At 57.3% G+C, this 24,939-nt stretch overlaps 1 protein-coding gene across 7 annotated transcripts in view; it reads right to left on the reverse strand.

The window, feature by feature from the left end:
• Window positions 1–1,207: 1,207 nt before the first annotated feature.
• Window positions 1,208–24,939, reverse strand: part of CSNK1E (casein kinase 1 epsilon) — a 31,066-nt gene continuing 7,334 nt past the window's right edge. For 3 of the 7 annotated variants that reach the window (XM_059186969.1, XM_059186968.1, XM_059186971.1), the window contains exons 2-11: window positions 21,742–21,829; window positions 13,390–13,500; window positions 13,128–13,276; window positions 11,101–11,329; window positions 10,377–10,547; window positions 8,741–8,889; window positions 4,486–4,678; window positions 4,238–4,377; window positions 3,452–3,517; window positions 1,208–2,511 (exon numbers count right to left, since the gene is read on the reverse strand). In XM_059186969.1, the coding sequence (XP_059042952.1) occupies window positions 3,485–3,517; window positions 4,238–4,377; window positions 4,486–4,678; window positions 8,741–8,889; window positions 10,377–10,547; window positions 11,101–11,329; window positions 13,128–13,276; window positions 13,390–13,500; window positions 21,742–21,817 (1,251 nt within the window). In that variant the 5' untranslated portion in view covers window positions 21,818–21,829 and the 3' untranslated portion in view covers window positions 1,208–2,511; window positions 3,452–3,484. Of the gene's footprint in view, window positions 2,512–3,451; window positions 3,518–4,237; window positions 4,378–4,485; window positions 4,679–5,190; window positions 5,490–6,243; window positions 7,942–8,037; window positions 8,142–8,740; window positions 8,890–10,376; window positions 10,548–11,100; window positions 11,330–13,127; window positions 13,277–13,389; window positions 13,501–21,741; window positions 21,830–24,939 lie in introns of those variants that run through there. The other 4 variants (XM_059186972.1, XM_059186973.1, XM_059186975.1 and 1 more) reach the window with 4 other exon arrangements.

The raw sequence follows: 24,939 nt of genomic DNA on the forward strand, positions 1-24,939 counted from the left end.
TAAGTCAGGTACATTCTAAAGACAGTAAAATCCCCCCAAATGGTAAAAACACAAATCTACTCCATAGGTATACATTTAGTAGTATTACTAAAATTGGAATTTTAATACAGCAAACAACACATTAGTGTTACTAGGTATTAAGGTCTTTGCTGCAAAAGATTATATATAAAGATTTTCAAAGATTCGCTCTCCTTGTATTTTCCCTAGGGGCCCGTCGGCGGTAAGGCCACACTCACTGATGTCAGCTACGTTGCCTAAAGGTGCTGAGGGGAGGGCAGGGAGAGCTGGGGGGACACTAACTCTCCCAGACAGGCTTTCCTGTGGTCGGCTCTGGTGTATTGCCTAGACTTCCGGGCCTTCTGGTGTTCCTTGATGGTTGTGAATACGGACTTATGTGGAGGGCCAGCAGGAGACCCTCCCCCAGGCCTGAGCCAGGCCATGGGGGTCGCTGGGTCTTCATATACCAGCAGGGAACAGACGTGCATTCTGGGGGTTTGAGCTACGCCCAGGACTTCCAATATGCCCCCTGGAGAACCTCTCAGGGACCTCGCCCTCTCTCCAGGTTGACAGATGAGTCGGGTGGCTTTGCTCCTCATACGGGTTGATGGTGGCAAACAGTGGCTCTTGGGTTAATGAGAGGTTGGAAAGTAAACTGCGTTGGATAAAGGTAAACTGATCAATTCTTCCTTACGCTGCCGAGACAAAGGCTGAGGGCCACTTTTTTCAAGGCCTGGCAGGAGGAACTGTGAGCGCGGAACCGTACGCCAGGACCCTCTCTCACAGGGCTCCCTGGTCAACGGCGGGGTTCGAATCCTGATTCTGCTGCCAAAGAGCTGGCTGTGGGACCTCGGGCAAGTCATTTTACTTGTGCCTTGTTTCCCCCTCTGAAGGCAGGGAGATTAATAGGACCGAACTCAGAATTCTCGTGTGTATAAGATCGTGTTGTGAAGAGCGCTTTGAACCTTCCTATGTAGTGTGGTTCTGGGCATGTGGGATCCCCTGGACCTTGGGAGGATGCAGACTCAGTCTCCACACCAGTCTGCACTTGAATGAGGCCCCAGCTAGCATGGCTACAGTTTTTGAAACACTGGTGTAAAGTAACCCCAGGGAGGTACCCATCACTGGCCTAGTCATCCCCAACGGCCACACCTGCTCCCAGGCCTGCTTGAGGAGAAACCCCCAGAGCAAAAATGTGGACCAAGGGCTGTCCGTTTCACTTTATCCTTTTCTACTTTATTACTTCAAATTAACAACCACAATAAAGCTCAAAAAAGTCCAATATTTACACAGGAAAAAAGTACAAAATTCCCCCCAAAGTTCTTCAGTATTTTTTTTTCAGTTTTTTAAATTACAAAGTAATAAAAAGCTTTGCTCTTAAAAAAAAAAAAAAAGGAAAAGAAAAAAAAGGGGCAAAAGAGGTAAATAAATTAGGAAATACACACACGGAGAAAACAAACAAAAATAAAGTAAAAAGGGGCGTTAACTAGGAGGGGTGGATGAATCCGGTGCCCAGCCCTGACCCCAGGCTCCTCCTGGAGAGAGAGGCAGAACACGGGAGGAAGGGTGGGGCGCCAGGTGAGTGTGGCCTGCCCGGAGAATTCATTCATAACCCAGGAGCCAGATGCTTTCTGGAAGTAGTCACAGATCTGCCCTAAGACCACGGAAAGGGAGTGGGGCTGCCACAAGCTGCTGACAGACTCAGGGATCGGTAATGACAAGGACCCTCTGTGCCCTTCTTGGGGGCGACGGAAAGTCACCGCCTACCCCTGTGTCCTTGTTAGGAGGGTGAGAACCGAAAGTCCGCCAGGCAGGTGGGGCAGGGCACCTGCTGTCCAGGGAGCTACACAGACAGACAGACACACACACACAAGGAATCCCAGTCCCCACCACCTCGCCACCCATTCCTCAAAGTCTTCTTGGAGAAGCAAAGAGACCCAGACGTTCAGGGGACACTGGAAAAAGCCCAACCCAGAAATTCGGCCACAGTCATTTCAAGGCAGTAGGAGCTGTGCCTGTCTCCTGGGGTCCCAAGGCTCAAGAGCACCCAGTGGGATCTACCCCGACCCGACCAACCACACCGTTTCCCCCCCTCCCCCGGCTCCTCAGGCCACCTCTTGATGGCACACGAGGACCAGTGGCATCTCCAACATGGAGTCAGCCCCTCTCGGCCGGTATCTGTGCTGGCTGGGGCGCGGCCGTGGCACCTGGCGTGTGGAGCCCCATGTCTGGGGGGCATTTGGCTGCCTGAAGGTTGTGGACAATGGGAAATGCGTAGGGACAAGAATCCTCTGTGCTGAAGGCATCCCATCTTCTTGCCAATGGCAAAAAAAAAAAAAAAAAAAAAAAAAAAAAGGAAAAAAGAAAAAAGGGAAAAAAGAAAAAGAAAAAAGAAAAAGAACAGAAAATCCATCGTCGGTTTTATGCTGGGTTTTTTTCTTTTTGTTCTTTTGAGTGGTTTTTTCCCCCATCTTTTTGTTGTTGTTGTTTTTAAAAGAAAATACAGTGAAGACACTGGAAGGGGGAGAGAAGACAGATCAGGTGCATGTCTGCCTCTGGCCACCATCCGCCAGATAACCTGCAGTCCCCATGCTCCTGTCCCGAGGCTCTCCAGGGACACAGTGGGTGCTCCATTTTCACGGGAAGAACAAGCTCGCTCTCCCTCCTCTGTCGTCTCGGTGAGCAGCCACACACCCGCCCCACCCTGCACGGAAGGACTGGTTCTCGGACCTGAGAGCCAGCGAAGGCAAGTCCTGTTTCACGTCCCAGCTCTAGCCCTGGAATGAATTTCTGCAAAGCACCTCACGCTCAGGGAGTCCTGGTGTGAGGCCACGCTGGCGAAGCCCCCTGCCACATACCTATTCCCCAGGGAGCTCAGCCGTTTCCCCCTACAGCCCTCCCCTCCCAGAACCTCCCCTCTGCGCCCTGCGCCTCCCCAAGCCAGGCTCCAGAGACCAGCTTTCAGCTCCTCAGGCCCGCAGGCACGTGGCCTCAGGCACGTGGCCTCAGGCGACCCACGGAGATTCACACTGGCCAAAGGGCTCTGGGAAGCCACCAAGGGCCTTGTTTTACATCAGATAAACCCCCAAGTACATAACCCTGTTCTACGTGCTTTATGGGAGTGACTTGTTTAACAGCCCGGGGGCTAAGGCAGGACTAAAGGCCTGGAGGAGAGCATCAACCTAAGGATTAACTCCTCTGCGGGACTACTGGAAGGGGGGCAGGGACAGCCAACAGAGGGACAGCGAAAGGAGGACTGGCCTGAGGGCAGAGGGAGGCTTTTTCCAGCTGAAATTAGCTGGTGTGGGCTGGGCTGAGCCAAGTAGCTCTGAGGTAAATTCTCTCAAGAGCTGTTGATTGGGGTGCGGGCGGGAGAGGGCCCTGCCACTCCCCCCTGAGGCCATGGGTGCTTCTAGAGCTGGCTGGGCTCCTTCTGCTGCAGATACTGACTCACCTAAGCAAATACTGGTCCGATGGTGGCTCTTCCTCACTTTCCGAGATGGTCAAATGGCACGCTTGTCTTTGGGAGGAGAAACACAAGAGACGGGGTGTGGGGGGGGAATAGGCTGCTGCTGACAGCGGTCTGGCAAGTCTCTCCCCACTGCGGAGCTCCCTGCCCACCCCCACCGCCCCTGGAACCAAGGGAAGGGGAGTGTGACCTCAATGACCCTAGGACAGAGCTGCTTCAGAGACAAAGCAGCTGCTCCGGGTCACATGGACATCAAGTTGGGGCCACCACACTCCCAGCTCATGCCTGTCCTGGGGCTCACCCACCACAGCAAAAGGACCAAGGTAGGTCTCCTGCCGCCTCTGCAGGAGATCCCTGGGCAACTACAGACTCCCCCTTCCCAACTTTCGGAGTCCAAACATGGTCCCAAGTGAAGCCACCAGCAGAATCTGCCCATCCCTCCACCCTGTGCTGAGAGGGACCTGAGGGGGACTTCCTGAGGGCTGGGACCACGACACCTCCTCCATGAGCTCCCTGTGGCCCACTGGGGCGGGGCCGGGCCATGAAGCCAGGATCCCAGCTCCACCACTTGCTCTGAGCCTGCTCCGACTCTGCTCCCTGGGGCTAAGCCAACCTCAGGAAATTAAATGAAGCCAGGTCCCTTGCTCAACAAAAGGGGCTGCTCCAAGTCATTGGAGAGGCAAGAATGGAAGCTGGAGCCCAGACTCCCCCAGGCCATGGCCCTCAGGCCCAGTGGCGAGGCAGAGGAGGCCGGCAGCCAGGGCAGCTCACCTGTGAGGCTGAAATCCGGGAGACCTCTTGCCGCCCAGTGAGGTCGGAGGAGGAGACGTTGGCAGGCGCCCCCCTGTGTAGCCTCATGCTCACCTTCCTCTCTCTGTCGACCCGTGAGATCGCTCTGGGAGAAGTATTGCCTAGAGGGGGAGAGGCAGGGGGAGGCCCCCCATCAGTGTCCAGGCCCCCATTACCCCGGCCCCCCTTGGGCCCAGCACACAGCGCAAGGGGCCCCCCACGCCGCTCACCAGCTTGCTGGATGCGGGAGGCCGGGGTGGAAGCCACAGGCTCTGCGGCACTGCGGAGCCGGTTGGCGGCAGCCCCCGTGGGCGGGCCAGGGGGTAGGGCCCGGGTCGCCGAGCCACGGAGCTGTCCCATCCTCTCCTCGCGCTCGTGCTCTCGCCGCTCCCGGTCCACGTCCTCGGGGTTCCGGGCTGCGCCCTGCGGGGAAGAGAGGAGACCCAGTCAGGCCTGTGAGGTCCAGCCCTCCCACGGGGCTGAGTACGGGAAAGAGGCCGGGTGGGCCCCTGGGGAAGAGGCAGCTCGGAAACCCTCTGGTCCAACCTCCTCCCCACCAGGAGGGAGACCTGAAAACGACTCCCAAACACACAGTACAGAGAAACAAAGCCACACGAACACCCGGAGGAAGGAGGAAGCTGGGTCAGAGGGACTGGCCGAGGGCACTCTGCCCTGGTCTCATGGAGCGGAGGCGGAGCTGGGAGGGCTAATGCCCCAGAGGACAAAGCGCACTCCTTGGCCCTCCCAACCCAGGTCCCTGCTGTGTTCCAAAGCCCTCAGCCCCTCCAAGTTTCCAAACAAGCAGGGCAGGTGTTCAGAGACCCAGAGAAAGAGGAACAAGGCTAGCTAAAAGCAGGGCCAGCGTCTTCAAAGGCTGTTCCTGCCCCATCCCTGGAGCCGGCAATGACTTCCGGCAGGCGGGGTCCGGGAGGCCCGGGGACTCTCACGGATGCCGCTGGCCCTGGGACAAGACAGGAGCTCAGGGGGAGCTCGAGAAAGAATGGGCTAGGCGCCCCCACGGGAGGAAAAAGAGGCCCAACAGGCAGGATGGGGCACAAGGGTTCCAGAAGCCCTCAGGACCTGCCCTCCGGCCGCTGCCACCCCAGTGCAGGAGGAAAGGAGACAGCCTCAGAGAGAGCAGCACGGCATGGGAGCGGCGTCTGGCTGCATTACCTAGTTGGTCCTGGGGTCGTCCACAGGGAAGGGCAGGGGGCTGGCATGAGGGGGGCCGCATCTGTGGAGGAGAGAGCTGCAGGCTGAGTGGGGGGGCGCTGGTCATGGGCCACGGGGCGCAGGCTCCTGCAACCCCGTCTCTCCCGGGCACCTGGCCGGGAAGGCCCTGCTGTCCTTGGAAACGAGGGCTGGGGGCGGCCCTTGCCTTTAAGCAACTCCAAGAGATAGGGGCTGGGGAGCAGAATGATCCCTGAACCCTAGTGAGGCGTCGAGGCCCAAGGAGCCCTCGTGACCTGTGTGGGCTCACACAGCTCAGGGCAGAGCCAGGATTTAAATCCAGGCCTCTGCCCCCCCGATCCTACTCTGCACCCCCACAATGCTTAGGAGGGACATACATCCCCAGTCCTCCCACCCACAAGCCTGACAGGGCAGGCCTGGAACTCCCGAGGCTCTAGCTCCTGACTCCGGACTCCACCCAGCCCCACCCCGGACCCCGGGCTCCCCCGTCAGTGACAGAGAGAGCGACAGGCAGAGAGCACCTGAGCCCCAGAAACAGAGCAGGCCTGTGTAAGAGCTGCAGCCCCATTCAGGAAACCTGTGGGCCTGGTGGGGGACAAGCCCACCCCTGGCCTGGGCCAACTGAGGCTAGTGAAGCCAAGGGGTCCACTCAGAGGGGTACAGGCCAGGGGTGAGTGACTGTGCAGAGGGCTACACCCTGACCCCAGCAGGCTCAGGTCAAGGCCAGCCCTGGAGCAGGAGGAGCTACTTTCCACGTTTCCATCCAACCAGTGACGCCTCAAGAAATGCACACCGGAGAGGTTTCTTGGCTTTTATTTGCCCACAGGAAACACAGAAAGTCAACATCAAAGTCACACAATCACCCAGCCCTGTAGTGCAGACCCCTGTCCTTGGCTACACTGAGTATCCTCCGGGCTTGCTGGTTGGACCTCGGAAAACAGTGCCTCCATGTGCTGACTGCAACGGACCAGGCTCCAGGGGGCCAGAGGTCCCAGGGCCGTGATGCTGAATGGGGTGGCTACTTCAGGGAGAGCCGCTCGCAGTCAGGGGTGGGATCCTTCCCCCAGGAGTCTGTAGGCCTGGGTGCCCAGCATGGTGTCTGGTCTGTAGGTAGGTGCTGGTAAGTGCACCGGGGCCTGGCCTTGGGATGATGGCATGGAAGGTCCCCACTGCGTGTCTGCAGATGCTTCTGCCAACGGGCCCCTGGAGATCAAGTGGAGTTCACCATGGGGTGATGGGCTCAAAGGTGCCCAGCGATCAAATCCAGGCCCCCAAGTCAGAGACTGGTGCAGAATAAGGCTGTGGGCACCTCTGTTTGGCTCCTGACTCCAGAGCCTGCCTCGAAGGGGACCCCGGGGAGGGGTTGAAGTGCCAGCAGTGGGCAGGGAGGGTGCTCCTGGCTGGGCTTGAGAGGAGATCTTGTCAGTTGGATGGTCCCATGAGAGGTTCTGTAAGGAGCCATCTAGAGCAGCACTGCCCCACAGAACTTTCTGTGATGACGGAAATGTTCATGTCTGCCTTGTTGGATCTGATAGCCACTCACCAGCCACGTGCAGCTCCAGACAACTTGAAACGCAGCAAATTTGACTGAGGAGCTACGTTTTCAGTTTTGGTTAATTTTAGTTAATTAAAAATTAGCCACACGTAGCCACCAGCTACCATATTGCATGGCACAAGCCTCAAGACAACGTAAAACCCGTTCTCAGAGCTATACTGCGAGGAAGGGCCAAGCCCATCCCTGAAGCCGACCCAGGGATGACTTTCCACACAGATGGGGGCAGTGCCCAGCGTCCAGATGCCTTGAGCAATGAACACCCTTTGGGCAAGAAGAGCCGGCCCCTGGCCCTCGGCCACACTCCCAGCTAGGAGGTCTGGGCCAGAAGGTGCCCCACTGCCCATCGCCCACCCCCACCCGAGTCCCCTGGCCTGTGGGACCGTAGCTCTCCGCCCGATCTCTGTCAGACTCCTTAGGGTACAGTACCAAGTCCCCATCCAAGCCCCAAAGAGAAGAGGGCCGCGAGCCCAGGTGCTGAGCCCTGCATCCAGAAGCCACCCTCAGGTCCTGGGCATCTGGTGTCCGCCACGAAAGGAGAAGCACAACAGCATGAGGTGCAGTACAGGTGGGGGCGCTTAACGAGTTCAGGTTCAATACAGAGGCCACCGTCGGGGTCTTGCTGAGGCCATTCTTGGTGCCCATTCCCACCAGGCCCTCCAGGGCAGTGAACATCATCCCTTCTTCAGGCTCCGTTCATGAGGCAGCTGATTGATCCCCAAGAATCTCACGGCAGGGCCTTCACCACTCCCTTTCCACTGCACCCCACCATGCCAAGGGACACCTCCTCAGGCCTGGCCCCGATGGGCTCAGACACATCTGGTGACGTCAGAACTGGGGCCCCGGAGTCCAGACCACAGGCCAGTAGTTTTGGGGGGGCAGCTCCTCCACCTCCTCCACGGGCCTATCTGGAGGGCCCTGGGTGCCCAGGGACGCCGGGCACCTGGAAGGGACAGAGAGCACAGCAGAGGCTCAGCCTCTTGTGCTTGCCCAGCCACGCGGTAAATCTTGGAAAGGCCGGGCCTCTGAGGGTCCTTACCAGTATGAGGGTGAGTACGTGGGCCCGGCACAGGGACAGGGACAGGGACAGGGCAGCGCAATGGCTTCGTTGTCACGGGGCTGAGCCTGGCTCGAGGAAGCCCCCTTTTCCAGAAGAAACGTGAAACAAGACACGATTTCACAGATTCCGGAGCTCTGGGCACTGCTGACGGGCTGACGCTTCTCCCCACCGCCCCCGACCCCCAAAACCCTTAAAAGAGGGAGACAGAGCAACCGCCTAGCAAGACCCAGGGTCCCATGACCAGGAAGAAAGAAACCACAATGAATGGGTCCAGGCTGGCCAGAGGGGCCACGGTGAAGGCAGCTGCCTGGGGCGTGCAGGACAGCAAGAGCAGGGTGGTGTAGGCGACAATCAGGACAGCCGGAGGGCCCGCCAGCGCCATCCATGCCCTCCCGAGGGCACCTAGGAGGGACTCAAGGCCCGGCCAGGTCCTCTTGGGCCTGGAGGGAGGCGGTGCCCTGCCTGGGCCCCACTGCCCGCGGCGGCACACGTGCTCAGCACAGATGAGGCTAGAGTGGGAAGACCGCGGGGACTCCGGGAGCCCAGTGAGGTCGCGTGCACTGTCCGGCTCAGAGCCCCCACTTGTCGGGAGCCCCACCCGCCACAGGGTCACTTTGGCCTTAGGAGTCGGGGCCTTCCCTGTCCAGTCCCCCAAGCCCGCCTTGGCCTCCAGGTGACTCACGAATTTGAGCATGTTCCAGTCGAAGACGTAGTCGTAGGAGAAGCCCTGCCGGTGGAAGAGGTTGCGGAAGAGCTGGCGCAGGTACGAGTAGTCAGGCTTGTCGTCGAACCGCAGGGAGCGGCAAAAGTTGAGGTATGTGGAGAACTCGGCTGGCAGGGGGCGCAGAAAAGACCGCCATGAGGCCCAGGCTCCCGGGGCCCCCACCCCCGCAGCCCGCATTGTCCTACCCACCCGAGGTCCCTCCAAAGGCTCTCAGTCTCAGAGGGGACAAGAGGACGACAGAGCAGAACGATGGTCCTCCTTACGGCGCTAAAACCCTTGCATGCCAGGGAGCAGAGCCTTGAAGACTCGACGTGGAGGGCCGGGAGTTAGGAGCGCGCGCCCCCTCGCAGCAAGGGCACCCCAGGGCCACAGGCCACGGCTCTACCTGCTCTTGCCAGTCACTCTGGGGAGCAGCATGCAGATGGCAGGTCAAGAGCTGTCCTAAAATCCAAAGGACAGTCAAGGGCCCAGGGGGAGCTCCCAACATGACTGAAGCCACAGGAGGCAAACCTCCACCTCCTCCTCCGAAAAGCAGGGCCAGGGCAGCCCCCGGGATGAACAGAAAATGCACACTGGCCTCTGGCCCGTCCCTGGCACGGGAGTTCCTCAAACCCTCACAAACCCTTAAATGCTAACAGCATCTTTTGTTCCAATGAGGTGACCCTGGGTGGCCTCCTAAATGGCTCCTGGATGGGTGGGAGCTGGTCACCAGAAAGACCAAGCCGAAGACCACGTTTAGAAGCTTAGAATTTCCAGCGTCCATCCCCAAAAACTTCTTTAGAAGGGAGAGGGCCTGGAAACAGAGTTAGTACTCACTTCTGTCTACACGAGGAAGCCTCCATAAACATCCCAACAGCATGGGGTTTGGACAGCTTCCAGGTTGGTGAACACATCCCCATACAGGAGGGTGACATGCCCCAACTCCATGGGGACAGAAGTCTCTGTGCTCAGGCCCTTTGCAGCCCTCACGCTCTGTTATCTTTTCATCTGGCCGTTCATCTACATTCTTTATCGTGGCCTTTCATAAGCTGCCACACAGAGGAGTTTCCCTGAGTCCTGCAGCTGCTCTAGCAAATTCACCCGTGCTGGGGGAGGGGGGAACGTGGGAACCTCAGACTCGCAGCCGGCCGGTCAGACCACCAGCAGGTAGAAAGCTGGACTTGTGACCGACCTCTGGGGCTGGGGCGGGGGGCAGGGGGAAGGCTCTCGTGGGACGGAGCCCCGAACTGTGGGATCTCCCACTGTCTCTAGGCAGACCGTGTCAAATGGAGTCAAGCTAGAGGGCACCCAACAGTGTCCCAGAGAACTGCTTGATGTGGGGAACCCCCACACGTGTGGTGCGCCCACGTGTCAGAAGGGGCCTCTGCATGGGTGGTGAAGGGGCCTCACAGGGTGAGGAAGAACGAGCTTTTCTTACTCAAAGCCCTCATGAGATGAGGCGGGAGCAGGGGCCCGAGCAGTGACAGCCAGCCTGTGACCAACGCTCTGAAGCTGGGGCAGCGGGGGTCCAGTGAGGGCTGGGTGGCCCTGTCTTCCCCTCAGGGAGGCCTTGAAGGGTTCCCCGGCCAGCCGCCATCCCCACGGGGCTACTCACAGGGGTAGCCTTTGCAGAGGACCTCGATGGGTGTCGACATCTTCTTCTCACTGATGCGCTCGTACTTCTGGCGCTTAGTGGCCGCTTTGAGGCCCTGCCAGGGCAGGGAGCCCAGGTTGAAGTACATGAGCACGTAGCCCAGACTCTCCAGGTCATCTCGACGGCTTTGCTCTGCACGGAATCAAGGACAGGGTGAGGGGGGGTCTGCGGGGGCTCCTAGCCAACAGGGACCAGGCCCCCCTCCTCCAGGACATGCTCCTCAACTGAGGGGCATCGCCCACACCTCCTCACCCCACCGCCTGGCCCACCAGCTAGCTGTGACTCTGGCAGAGACACAGGTTACAGTCACCCTTCTACAGAAAAAGATGTGGGGCCCAGCTTCTCCTACTCAATCAGGGCCTAGTTTCTCCAGCTCAGGCACCTCCGCATTCAGCAGCTAGAGAGCAGGCAGCCCGGGGCCTCCTTGCCAGCCCCCTCTGGGGACAGGGCACAAGTGCAGCCTCAGACAAGGCCAGGGCCAAATGTGACTCCAGTACCTCAAGCACCCGTGAACCCGTGTCCCCCCACAATGGAAAGCGGACACCTGCCTGGGTTGCTATAGGGCTGAAATCAGGCATCTTAAGGTTGTGGCCATGCTACAGCTGTCCTGAAGGGGAAAACCTGACTTTGTGGCAACAATGGGGGGAATACCTCCAGCCGCAGAGAGGCAGGGCCCCGCACTCACCGATGCCCAGGTGGGTGTTGATGGAGGCGTAGCGGGCAGTGCCGGTCAAGTTCTTGTTTTCCCGGTAGGGGATGTGCTGGTGCGTGCGGGCGTCCCGGTACTTCTTGGCCAGGCCGAAGTCGATGATGTACACCAGGTTGCCCTTCTTCCCCAAGCCCATGAGGAAGTTGTCAGGTTTGACGTCCCGGTGTATGAAGTTCTTGGAGTGGATGTACTCGATGCGGCTGATCTGGGGGAGGGGACAGCGAGGCATTCAGCGAGCTGTCTGGGTGTGTGCTTCTACCGAGCAGTCAGGGCCAGGCCCTGCAGTGGGGCCTGAGGGCTGGGGCGGTAAGGACAGAAGACACACATCCGTGATCCCTGCCTTGGGTAGGAGAGAAAGATCTGTCTCTGCAGCTGTGTGGGATGACTTCAAGGGGGGAGGTCAGAGAGAGCTTCCTGGAGGAAGTGACACAGACAGGAATTGTGAAAGAGGAGTTCACCAAGGTTACTGTGAGACGGAGTGGGGAGAGAGCAAGGTAGGAAAGCTAATGGTAAGATCTAGAAACAAAGCCTGGAAAGGCATCTGGGCCCGCAAGGAAGCCTCTGCTGCCCAGCTGTACGTCCGCATCGGACTAGAGGAGCCGAAGGTAGAGATGCATGTCGAAGGTTGTTCTAGCAATCAGATTGTGGGGGAAGGGAGGAGAGGGAGGAGTACCAGTGAAGCCTCAACTCAGCTGGGGTGACAGAGATGGAGGACAAAAGACAGGCTCTGTGCCCTAGCTTGCCAAGGACACCAAAGTCAAGCAGACACACAGACCCTGTCTTTCACCACTATGTCAGAAACTAAAATTAACATATAAGTACATGGTACGTTCTCTGGCAAGTCCATTCCTTCTCTGGGTCGGTCTCAGGCTTCTGAGAACAAACATCTGGCTTGGCTGAGTATTACCTACTGTGTCCAATCCTGGGGGAATCCGACAACGCTCCTCCCCCCCCACACACACACACATGTAGCCTGAAACTGCAGGGTCTACAGACTTTTGGTGCGCAGGCCGCAGACCCAGACCCTGCCTAACGGGAGCCCCGTCCGTGTATCATTCCGGGTCCCAAATCCTATGCTTTTTTCTTTTTAAAAAGGTTTCCTATCCTGAGTTTATAAAGGATGCTAGGATCGAAGAACTGCTTATCAGTAGGCATGCATCTGCTCTGGTCCAGACACTGTGTGGTGTCCCCCTTGATCCCGCAACAGCCCAGCAAAGGGGAGACACAGAGGCTTAGTGATCACCCAGAGTCAGCACACCGGGGTGCAAGCCAGGTCTGTGTGATCAATAGCTTTAGAATCATCCCAGGGACGCCTGGGTGGCTCAGTGGGTTGAGCCTCTGCCTTCGGCTCAGGTCATGATCTCAGGGTCCTGGGATGGGGCCCTCATCGGGCTCTCTGCTCAGCAGGGAACCTGTTAACCCCTCTCTCTGCCTGCCTCTCTGCCCACTTGTGATCTCTATCAAATAAATAAATAAAATCTTTAAAAAAAAAAAAAAAAAGGGGGCGCCTGGGTGGCTCAGTGGATTAAGCCGCTGCCTTCGGCTCAGGTCATGATCTCAGTGTCCTGGGATCGAGCCCCGCATCGGGCTCTTTGCTCAGCGAGAGCCTGCTTCTCTCTCTCTCTCTGCCTGACTCTCCGCCTACTTGTGATTTCTCTCTCTGTCAAATAAATAATAAATAAAATCTTTAAAAAAAAAAAAAAATCATCCCAGGGCAGAGTACTAGGTCTACTCCAGGACCCCAACCCAGGAGGCCTAGAGATCTGCATTTCACGCCCCCCACACCACCATTCTACAGTCAATGGTCAATGTCCCCTGGTCCTGGTCCAGGCAGCAAGGCTGTCCTATATCCCTGTCACTACCTCCTGCTGTGGCATCCTTCAGAGGCAGAAGGCAGGGCTAGTACCCTGTGCCTGGTGGGGAAACAGAAGCTGGAAGGGAAGCCACAAGCCCAGCAGGGCCCACAGTCCCTGGCTGGGGAGGACTGATGGGGGGGGACTCACCATCTGGTCCGCCAGGAGCAGCACCGTCTTGAGGCTGAACTTGCGGGAGCAGAAGTTGAAGAGGTCCTCGAGGCTGGGCCCTAGCAGCTCCATGACCATCACATTGTAGTCCCCCTCCGCTCCACACCACTTGATGGACGGGATTCCCACTGAGGGCCAGAATAGTGGCTGTCAGCGTGGGACCGCCCCCTGCACACATGCGCATATATGCACGCCCCCAGAGCGCCTCAGGCCCCGCCCCCAGGTCCCGCCCAGCCCTCACCTCCTCCCTGCATCATCTTGTAGAACTTGCTCTCGATGTGCAGCTGCGGGTGCTTCGTTTTCACACACTCGAGCTTGATGGCAACTTCTTCACCAGAGGCAATATTGGCACCTGCCAGGGGCGGGGGAGGGCACAGGGGACCTGGGTCACGCTCGGCCAGGCAGCTGGCCTCACGTCAGGGCCAAGTCAGACGTCTGTGCCTGAGCAGCTCAGCACCCCTTGGGGGACGACAGAAGAGCAGCAGAGGGCCCTGCACTGCATCCAAGGGAAGTGGAGGGACTGTGGGCACAGAGCGGACCCCTGGGCCAGTTGGGGCGGGAGGGCAGGGTGGGAAGAGCACATGTGCAAGGGGAAGGCCAGGAGGAACTGCGGACACGTCACAGAGCCACAGGCTGGTGCAGCCAGAATGTCAGATGTGAAGGGAGGCGAGATGGGCTGCAGACGGCTCACAGATCACGGGAGAGGAATTTTACCCTGGAGAGTGGGAGCCCCTGAGCTGGAGAGGAGTGAGGTCAGTGGGATGTCAGGGCTAAGGAGGAGAGAAGGGAGTGGGGCAAGCTTCTGTCTCAAGAAGTCCCAAGAAAGACCCAAACCCAAACTGTGCCTTGCCTCAGTTTCCCCAGCTCTAATACTGAGTGGGCTGAGTTAGAGGCCAGGGGCCAAACTGAGGGACAGAGAGGCCAAGTGTCACTGCAGCAGAGGTGACTGAAACTGTGGAGCCTTAGCACACACACACACAGAGCAGAAGAGCCAGGGGAGGACACCAGCCCAGAAGACTGCAGGACAGGAGAAAGCCTGCGTCTCAAGTCAGGGGACAAGATGAGGCTCTGCCATAAGCAGCCCCAGAACCACTGGCTGGCCATCTGAGAAAAGATACTATAGTTCACCCCACACACACCAGAAATTCCAAGTGAAGCCAAAGTTTGTGTGGAAAAAAGAAAAAGGTGGGGTTTAAGTGAGCATAGCCACTTTGCCTTTTTGCTGTTGTTAAGTAAGCTCTACACCCAACATGGGGCTCGAACTCACAACCCCGAGATCAAGAGTCACACGCTGCCAGGCACTGAGCCGCCAGGCACCCCTGCATAGTCACTTTGAAAACCAAGCTGGCATTTACCCAGTAGAGTTGAATACACACAAACCCTCTCCCAAGCAAGCCCACTCCCGAGCATCTGTCCTTCAGAAACACGGGAGCTCCAGGAAGACAAAAATGTCATGACTCCTGAAGTCTGACATCAGAACAGCTAAGTTGCCAAGCAGTCGGAGAGAAGACCACAGGGCAGGGCAAAGGAACGGATACTGGCTCCGGGCAGCTGGTGGGCAGCTCCCAGCAATTTTTTTTTAAGATTTGATTTATTTATTTGTCAGAGAGAGAGAAAGCGCACTCACAAGCGGGGAAGCAGCAGGCAGAGGGAGAAGCAGGCTCTCCGCTAACAAGGAGCCTGCTTCGGCAGGCTCAATCCCAGGACCCCAGGATCCTGACTCAAGCAGAGAGCAGACGCTTAACCAACTAGGCCACCCAGGCATCTTGGCTCCCAGCATCTTAACATGCTGTCCGAGAGAGCGAGGAGCCACACCATTCACGAGAACCCAAGGTGAAGACAAGCCAGTGCCCAGCAACGGGCAGTGTGGACAAACTGAATGCTTCTCTCCACGCAGTGGGATGTTATTCAGCCACAGGAAGGAATGAAGGACTGATACGTGCTACAGCGTCGATGAACCCTGCAAACGTGCTATGTGAACAAGCCAGACACCAAAGCAGAGATGTAGGATTTATTATAGGAACTGTCCAGAATAGGTAAGTCGGCAGAGCCCAGAAGTTGATTGGTGATTGCCAGGGGTGGGGAGGAGGAAAGAGGGTGTGTCTACCTAACGGGTATGGGGTTTTCTTTTGGGGTGATGAAAATGTTTGCGGGGAGAGTGCCTGGGTGGCTCAGTTGGTTAAGTGACTGCCTCTGGCTCAGGTCATGATCCTGGAGTCCCGGGATCGAGTCCCACATCTCTGCTCAGCAGAGTCTGCTTCTCCTTCTGACCCTCCCCCCTCTCATGCGCTCCCTCATTCTCTCTCAGATGAATAAATAAAATCTTTCAAAAAAAGAAAAAGAAAATGTTTGCGGGAACTAGATAGGAACGGTGGTTGCACAACACTGGGAATGTATTAAATACCACTGAATTGTGTATTTTAAAAACGGTTAATTGTGTTATGCAAATTTTACCTCCGTTGAAGGAGAGGAAGAGACAGGAGAAGGCAGGCACAGTTGAAAAGATACGATGCTGAACGGGGTTAGGTCATAACAAAACTCTTTAACACAAGGGAACAATTTCAACAGGGAGAAGGTGGTTCCCTTTGAGGGGAAAGGAGAGGAGGGGACAGCATGGGGCGGCGGGGGGCCTACACGGTGACAGGCACGTCCTCCTCTGAGGGGAAGGGGAGGACGGGGCCTGACAGCATGCGTACTGGCTCTATGCCTTCTTTTGTATCTACTCACATTTAATAAAAAGAAAACAATGAGACCTGAGAAGAAAAGAAGGGAGAATTGCCTTACAACTCTGGGGCAGGCAAAGCTTTTTATCCCTGATTTAAAACCCAAAGGCCATTTAGGAAAAAGAAAAAAAAGAAAAGAAAAATGGCTCCATCCCATCTAAAATGGGAATCCCTTCTCTGTGGCAAAAACTACAGCAACAGGGGCCCCTGGGTGGCTCAGTGGGTTAAGCCTCTGCCTTCGGCTTGGGTCAGGCTCAGGTCATGATCTCAGGGTCCTGGGTTCGAGCCCCGAGTCGGGCTCTCTGCTCAGCAGGGAGCCTGTTTCCCTTCCTCTCTCTCTGCCTGCCTCTCTGCCGACTTGTGATCTCTATCAAATAAATAAGTAAAATCTTTAAAAAAAAAAAACAAACAAAACACCAGCCACAAAGTCCTATGAAATATCCCTGTAACTTACCAGTGGCAAGGGGATGATGGCACTAACATGTTAACCAGCTCCTATGCCCCAGTAGGAAAAAGACCAAAGGCTCAAAGCAAACAGGGTAAAGGACCTACAGAGATGCTTCAAGAGAAAGAAATCATTAATATAAAAATGGCGAGATGCTCAACCTCCTTGTGAGAGTAACGCAAATGGTCCCCCAAGAGCTCCCCCACCAGTGCCTGGCGGAGGTCTGGCGGTGAGACGCCTGCGCTGTCCCACACAGGGCTGTGGGGCGGTGGGGACCATGGCTCGAGGAGCCCATGTGTTAACTGAATAAGCCGGCTCCCAGTTTAGGGGTGCACTCAACACCCTAGTGAGTACAGAAAGGGCCTAGATGAGGCGGTCCGCTGTGGGGTGTTTGCAACAGCAGAACTTGGACACAGCCCAGATGGCCATCATTCCAGGGCCTAGTTAAATGAAGAATGGCCCATCAATAACACGGAATACAATGGAAAAAGAATGAGGAAGCTCTCTCTGTGCAGAAGTGGAAAGATCTCAAAGATACAGGAAGTGAGAAAGCAAAGCACAGAACAGTGTGCATTCTATGCTCTCTCCAGTTTAAAAACATGAAAAGATGGGGGAAATCATACTGATCTGTGTTTGGTTGTATCTACATAAGAAAACACTGGAAAGAAGCAGGAGAAACCAGTGAGGGCCGGGCAGGGCTACGCTGACCCCTAGCCCAGGAGGGGACAACATTTTACTGGATTCTGGATTATGGGCTGCCATCTTTCCCGACACCTCTGTTGGGATACAATTCACGTACTACACGATTATTTCTTTAAAGTGTACAATTCAGTGGTTTTTAGTGTACTCGCAAGGCTGTGCAATTCACACCTCAAGCAACTTCAGAACATTTTCACCATCTCCAAAGCCCAGACCCCTTCAGTTTTCGCTCCGCATCTCCCCCAAACCCCAGCTCCAGGCCACCACTCATCTACTTTCTGTATCTGTGGGTTTGCCTGTTCTGGACGTTTCTTTTAAATGGAAGCATACAATATGTGATCCCTCGTGACTGGCTTCTTTCACTCGGCGTGTTTTTGCGTTTCGGTTTTTGGTTTTGTGTGTTTTCATTTGTGAACCCCATAAAATAAAATTAGTAAGAAAACAGATCACCAAATCCAGGGAGCAAGTGGAGAAAAGGTACTTTGCAAATGGTAAACTGCTTCTGGCACATCAGCACGCATCACCGGGGAGGGCCCTGCACGTTTCTGAAAGGCAGGGAGGGCATGGCATGGGAGGCTGTTCTGAGGTATCAACAGGCTGCCAAGAGTGCCTGGCCCAAGGGCGCCTTGGGGACTCAGTCCCTTAAGCCACTGCCTTTGGCTCAGGTCATGATCCCAGGGTCCTCCCGCCTCAGGCTCCTTGCTCGGCAGGGAGCCTGCTTCTCTCTCTGCCTCTGCCTGCCACTCTGCCCACTTGTGCGCATGCGCACGCTCTCTCTCTCTCACAAATAAATAAATAAAATCTTAAAAAAAAAAAAGAGTGCCTGGCCCCTAGTAAGTGTTCAGCAGAAGTTGGGCTTGGTAAGTACAGGCCCCTGGGTTTCAGACATGAGCCCAGTGTCCTAACCACGGACAGGCCAGTGGGAGGAGAAAGGTGGCACAGGCTCTAGGAGGCGTGAGCGGGACTGTGCCAGACAGAGGTCACAGCACATGCAAAGGTCCGCTGGGAGTGGGGTATAGTGAGTTGAGTGGTTTGCTGCAGCCTGAGCTTGAGGCAACTGTGGGAGACTGTGGAAGAGGTGATCAGAAGGGTCTCAAATGCCAAGTGAAGATCTTGGCCTTGAGCCTGAGACTTCACGGGCCAGGCAAGGATGCCTTTTTAGAGGGATTCACAGCCTCCGCCCTACTGACATCTAGGGCCCCGCAATTCTTTGTCGTGGGACCTGTGCTGTGCGTTGTAGGATGGCTTGCAGCGTCCCTAACACCAGCTGCCAGCAGCACCCCCTCTTCCCTCAGTTCCAACGATCAGAAACGTCCCCAGACTGGGGGACGAACCCGCCCCCCACCCCCACCCCTGTTCAGACCCACTGGCATGTTAGAAAGGACTGGAGAGAACATGAGGGGCAAGGGAAACCTAGATGAGAGCTGATGGTGACCCCAGACCCAGCAGGGGGCAGAGACCAAGATACTCTGAACGTAGGGCCCCCAGGACTATGGTTCAGCAGACAGATGCAGGGAAGAGAGGTGCTGCGGAGAACACCCTTCCCCGAGATGGGGAGGGGCAGGTGGGAGGAGCCCTTTTACCCCCCCCCCCACCCTGCCCCAACTCCCCCGCCATCCTGCAAGGATTACTGTTTGTATCTCTAGCTGACACATACAGAAACTGAAACACTTAAGGCCAAGAGATCAAACACCACACTAACTTCCCCAGGACAGGGAGCTCGCTCTCAGGTGAAGCTTCTGGGTCCCTGGAGAGTGTTGGAAAACACCCACAGTGGATGGCACCCCCCAGGTTCCCACCACGGCAGGGGCCCCTCAAGCTGCTTCCGATCTGTCTGGAGACGACCAGCCTTCTCTCTGGTCTCCCTGAATTCCCACTGCTGAGGCTCAGAAAGGTTAAGTAACTGGCCCAAGGTCACAGGACTTGTTGGGGCAGAGCTGGGCTTTGAATGTGAATCCCCAAAGTCCCTGCTTTTTTCTCTCTCCCAACTGTCTAGCATCTCATTCATTCCATCAACAGACACACTGAGGCCCAGACCAGCGGAGGCAGCCCTGCCCAGACGAGCTCTCAACTCACCCTCTATGGGGGCAGCAAAGGAGAACTCTAAGCGGGAAATGCCGGAACAGGGGGAGGGAGACAACAGAGGTGACCCAGCAATTAGGGACAGTGGCCCCATGGGAGGATGGGCCAGTCTGGAAAACACACGCGGACACAGAGAAGGGCCTGGAGCTGGCCAGCCCTAGGATCGGGGGCCTGGGGAAGCCCTGGGTAGGTAGAGGGGGTGACCAAGCGCACACCAGGGCTCATTCAGATACCAACACGGACAAACAAGACAGGACCCCGGGGAGACCGATGCCCCGCCGATTAGAGCTGAGAAACAGAGACCACGAGTAAAGCACAGGGAGCTCTTGAGGGCGCACAGCCAGTGGTGGCAGAGGGGACACAGTCTCGGCTACTTCTGGACCCTGTGCAGCTGCCCCGAGACCGTCATGAGAGGCCACAGGCCTTGCAGCCACATCCACCCAGTACTTGCCTGTGGCTGATCCTGGAAAGCAGGGCCTGGAGGCCGCGCCCAGCCCCACCTGCAGAGGCCATCTGGAGTCAGGCCCTGGCACTGGCACCAGTGACAAGAATGTGGCCAGGGCTTTGAACAAAGGGAGCCAGCGAGGCCAGCCGGGGAGGCCCTACAATCACCACTGTCCCCGCAGCAACGCGACAGGAGCCCAGGAAGGAGGAGGCAGGACACAGCATCAGGCCAGGGTCCCCTGGGCCTGAGCACCCAGCAGAGGCTGGACAGGTGAACTGCTCTCCAGGCAGAACTGGCGCCCCACCCCCACTCAGGCCCAAGTGGACCCAAATCCTCTGACAGTAGCAAATCTCCAAAAAAGACCTCGGGCTGGCGGAGGACACAACAGAAGAGCGCCACAGCTGGGCCGAGCATGCGCAGGTGTGCACACTGGGTGGGGTCTCATCACCGCTCACCACCTCGCAGGCCTCCTGACCCCATTCTACCGATGGGGAAGCCAAAACCAGCGGAGGTCACCATCCATTCAAGGGCATACAGCTATGCAAGAAAAGCCAGCCCCCAAGCCCTGGTAGAATTTACTCCGGAGCCTATACAAAGAGGAGTAAAGCTAGACCGGGTTTTCAAAATGAACTAGATAAACAGGAAGTCCTGCCCCCAGGGAGGTTTCTCCACAGGGACCAGGGACTAGCTTTCCAAATGACCTTGGCCTGCCCCTCCCCTCTCAGGGCTTCTGTTCCCTTCTATAGGAAGAAGGCCCCGGACTAGATGTTTCCTGGGAGCAGATGTGCATCTGTGCCAAAAGCCACTGCTCCCTCTTTTTGCCCTTGGTCAGTCAGGCCTCATTATCCCATGAACTTTCCATATGGGGACACTGAGGCACAGAGCAGCTACCTGACGTTCCCAACGGCTGCACAAAGCCAGGTCTGGAACTCGGGTCTGTCTGACGTCTCCCTCCCATGTTCTGTCACACTCTGGCACTCACACGGGTGCAAGGGCTGCCTTTTCTAGCGGGCAAGAGAAGCAGCGGGAGGCCAGCCTGACCGCGCCGCACCTGCTTCTGGCTGTGTGCAGAACAGAAGGGCTCCAGCTCGACCTGCTGCTGTGTGGGGCAACCACAAAGAGGAGCCTGCCCAGCACCAACTACGTGCTCAGACAGTGTCCCCTCCCTGTCCTCTCTGATGGGGCAGAGGGCAGCTCACAGAGAAGCAGAGTTCATACCCCAAGAGAGCAGAGACCCAGACCGCTGGGTAAGAGAACGCCCCCTGCCTCCTGGGTTCAGAACCAGCAAGCACAGCACAAGGCCTTGTTGTTTTTCTCTGCCCAGGACAGAAATGATTTACTTTGCTTTTCCAAGGAGGGAAAGAGCGGCCAAGAGACAGGAATGAGGCCAAACCCTAGGGGCTCGACACCCTGCGCTATCAATTCCCACTCACAACTACCGCCACAGGCTCTCCCCTCCAGACCAGCAACTGCAGGGGAAGGGCCGTGGCTCCCGACCACGCATGCGCTCGAGCAGCTGAAAAGGTAGCATGTGAAGGCAGGCGCCTCTCCTCTGCCAGGCTGAGGAACGGGGTTGAGATGTCAGCAGTTTGTTTAAAATGACAACAGGAGCGCAAACTCAGACTTTCAACAGGAAGCCCATCCGGAGAGAATGATCCTGAAAACTCTGACCAGACCCCTACCCCCACCCCTACCCAGAGGTTACTGGGAGAGCCTGCGTCACTGTCATTCCGAAGCCAGCCTGGGCTGAATTCCAGGGGCCAGAGCAGAAGGAGGGGGCCCAGCTGGGAGCTGAGCGATAGCCCAGGCCTCTTCTGTCTACCAGCATCCTTCCCCCAGGAGGCAAGAAACAGGGGTGCTACCCCAGCCTGGGCCTTCCCACGCCCAGCTGGAGACCCAGGTCATCTGCAGCTGGAAACCGGAGCTAAAAATACCCTCCTGCGTCCAGCCTGCAGCAAGCGGGAACCCCGCCCCACCCTGACTGTGTGACCCCACTCCCCTGGTCAGCCTCACCCCCAACCTGCTGCTTCTCTCCCTACCTGGCATGGCCCTGGGGACAAAATGACCAAAAATGTGCCACTGGAGGCCGGAGCCAAGTTCTGGCTGGACAGCCTGAAGTCCCGACAGGTTTCTTCCTACTTGTCTCTGGCACTGTCCCAGGGGCCCCAGAGACACCAGGCTGGAGTCAGGGACACTTACCCAGGTAGATGTCTCCGAAGGACCCACTCCCGATCTTCCTTCCAAGGCGGTACTTGTTCCCCACACGCAGCTCCATGACTCACTCTCACTGCAGAGGGGAGCAGAGACACAGGGGTCAGGGAGGCGGGGAGCAGGGAAGGGAGCCTCGCCAGCTGGACCCCACCACACCCGCCCCCCAAAGGCCCTCCCACTGTACAAGAACAGAGCTGTCCTGGCTTTGCCTGAGGGCACCCGGGTGTCAGGTGGGCCAGGAGGCAGGCTGAGGACGTGTGTCAGGGGCTAATGCCCCAAAGGAAAGAGCCAAGTAAGCATCTCCTTGGGGGACATTCATGTGAGGACCCTCCGATAGGAGCTTCTCAGAGGGGGGCCAGCCACAAGGGGCCAAGACCCTAAGAGGGAAAGTCAAAGACAAAGGGGGTGGCGGGGGGGTGGAAATCGGGAGCTGATCCCGCTGGGACTGCCACCATGGCAACCACCAGCAAGTTCTCACCTTCCGGGATGGGAGCACATGTTGAATGGAGGGTCCCACGGGCGTCCCTAAGCCCCTTTAAGACTCAAAAACGACAGGGTCCCCTGCTCCCACCTCCAAGCCCCCACGTTTCTGGTCACAAGTATTGGGCACCAAGTCTCCACAGCCTGGCCTGGTCTTTCCAGAGGCCAGAAGTTGCCAGCTTGAGAGAGAGGCCTCCTCTCCAGCTCAGAGGGCAGCAGGAAAGGGGGCCTCAGAGCAGCCAGCCATCTCCCCCTCTGGACCTCACGACACCGAGCACAGGGCTCTCCACACGCTTTTTCCTTGAATGGACAGTTTGGGGCGGGCTTTCTTCAAGACTAGAAGGAGGGTCTCCTTAGAGAGCCCCAAAGAGCAACTGAGGGGACCATGGCCAGGTTTTTAGCCACCAGGCTCTGGGGTGGACGGAGAGGTCTGATCGGAGCGGCTCCTCTCCTTCCCACGCCCTACCCTGGGTGCCCAAGCTCATGCGACATCAGGGGCCACCCTGGTAGAGACCTCTACCTTCTGAGGTCCTGGCCCGCAGAAAGGGGAACTCAAAGGCCAGGAGCTGGTTTCTACACTTAGGGGACAGAGGACGGTGGCTATGGAACAGGAAAAGGATGGGGGATCCCTAAGATCTCAGAATGTCTAGAGCAGGGGCCTCCCTCTACAGACAGGGAACTCAGGCCTAGAGAGGCCACATCACCTGCCCCCTTGCTCCCCAGTGGCAGAGTGTCCTCACCTGGAACTGGAACCCAGACAGGGTTCCCGTTGCCCCCACCTGACACATACAGGACTTACTTCCTGCCAGGGCTGGGAAGCAAAGCAGGACGATGGAGAAGGAGCTGCACGAGGCACAGCAGCTGGTCCCTTCCCCATGCCCAGGGCTATCCCCAAAGCCAGACCCAGCTGGGAGGGGAGATGCAAACGAAGATGGCCAGGCTGGAGCTCTTGCCCCCAGCAGAGGCAAGAAGCCACCAGCTCCTGCCCAAGAGACACCTCTCGCCCCAGGACCTAACTCCCAGCGGAGCAGCCACAAGCCCTTCACTGAGGACCACAAGGAAGCAGCCTCCACCCCAGGCCAGCCAAACTCTGGGCTCTCAACCAAGGGCCTCTGCCCACACGCCTGGCCGGTGGCTGCCAGTGGAACGCACTCCACATTTGCAGAAAACTCACATGCCACACATTTCACATACACAGTGACCTGTGTGTACACTCCAAAGGAAGAAAGAAAAGCCAACACACACCAGGGGCCCCACAGTGGGGCGGTGGGGGGGGGGGCTAGGGAGAGAGGAAGGGGGGGTGTCGAGGATGTGTACATACACAAACACTGCCCCCCCTCCCTCCGTTTTCCGCCAACGCCAATTCGGAGACCACACATGGCAGCCGGGAAAGCCGCAGGTTAGGAAAGGAACATAAATATACTCGCATCCTATATTACATAAATACCCACGCCGGATTATATAAATACCCGCGCCCTCCGTCTGGGTGCCTTACATAAATACACTGCACATGACCCCCAGCCCCTCCCCACTCACCGGGCTGTGGGCAGAGAAGGGGAGAAGAGAGGGTGCAAACAACCAGCCCTGCCGGAAACCACTGCTGGGCGCTAGTCTCCCAGACCAAGGGGGGGGGGCGGGCCCCCAGGGAGAGTCTACACGGTCCCAGCCCTATCCCCTAAAAACCCTCCCAGAGGAGAGGAAAAAGGATCCAGTCGGGAAAAGGAGAAGCTTCCCAGTTCTTTGCCGCTTCTCCCATGGGGTGTATGTGGGGGAGGGGGGGGGTTGGAATAAAAGAAGTGAAAAAAAAAAAAAAAAAAAAAAGGGCAGATGCAAACCCGGAGTTTCAGCTTTAAACAAATTACACAAACTATCGAACAGCAGAGCGCATAGGCAGGTTTCTTACTCTCTGACACCCCCTCACCCCCAGCCAGGGCCCTCATCACTGGACCATTAAAGTAGAAATTGGAGGGACATTCTAGACAGGAAGGCAAAGGAGCCCCAAGCCCGGGCATCAGCTGGGCGCAACTTCAGGCACTCCGGACCCCCTTCCCTTCTCCCCCGAATCCTTCTCTCCGCGGAAGGCTGTGCCAAGAGGAACATATGTAGAACTCAGGGCAAAGTTGGGGAGGGGGCTCACCCCACTTGGAGTCTGGGCGTGAAGAGGGGCTCGGGGATCCTCTCTCTAGAGCTAACCCGGCCACGAACATAGTTTCATGTGCCACAGAGACTCGCCAAACACGGATTTCTCACGAGCAGAAATGGGAGAATCCGAGCTGATACATAACCCCCACTCCTTTCTTTCTCTCCACAAAGGAAAACAGAATCGGTGGCTGGGTGACCACACAGCCCAGCACGTCGGGGGGCCCCTCCACGCGCCCCCGAGCGCCCCCATCCACTGTGCGGGAGCAGCCTCGCTGACCCCTAGGTCCCCAGCCAGGACAGAAGGGGGAAGGCGCCGCTGATTGTCCGGCGAAACACACACAAGCCCAGGGTCTGGCCGGGAAGCCCGAGTCAACAGTATCAACAGTCTCGGGTGCCCCCGGCGCCCCGGGCCTGGACGCCCCCCTTCCCGCAGCGTCCCCCAGTTACAGCCCCCGGGGTGGCCTCTCGGCCGGCTGGGGCCTTGAAGGGTCCAGCTGGGGGAGGGGGAGGCGGGCCGGACTGGGTGGGGGGGCCTCCCCCGGCGAAGCCTGCAAAATAATAGTC

Source organism: Mustela lutreola, chromosome 8 (assembly GCF_030435805.1).
Source record: "Mustela lutreola isolate mMusLut2 chromosome 8, mMusLut2.pri, whole genome shotgun sequence".
NCBI classification, from domain to species: domain Eukaryota; kingdom Metazoa; phylum Chordata; class Mammalia; order Carnivora; family Mustelidae; genus Mustela; species Mustela lutreola.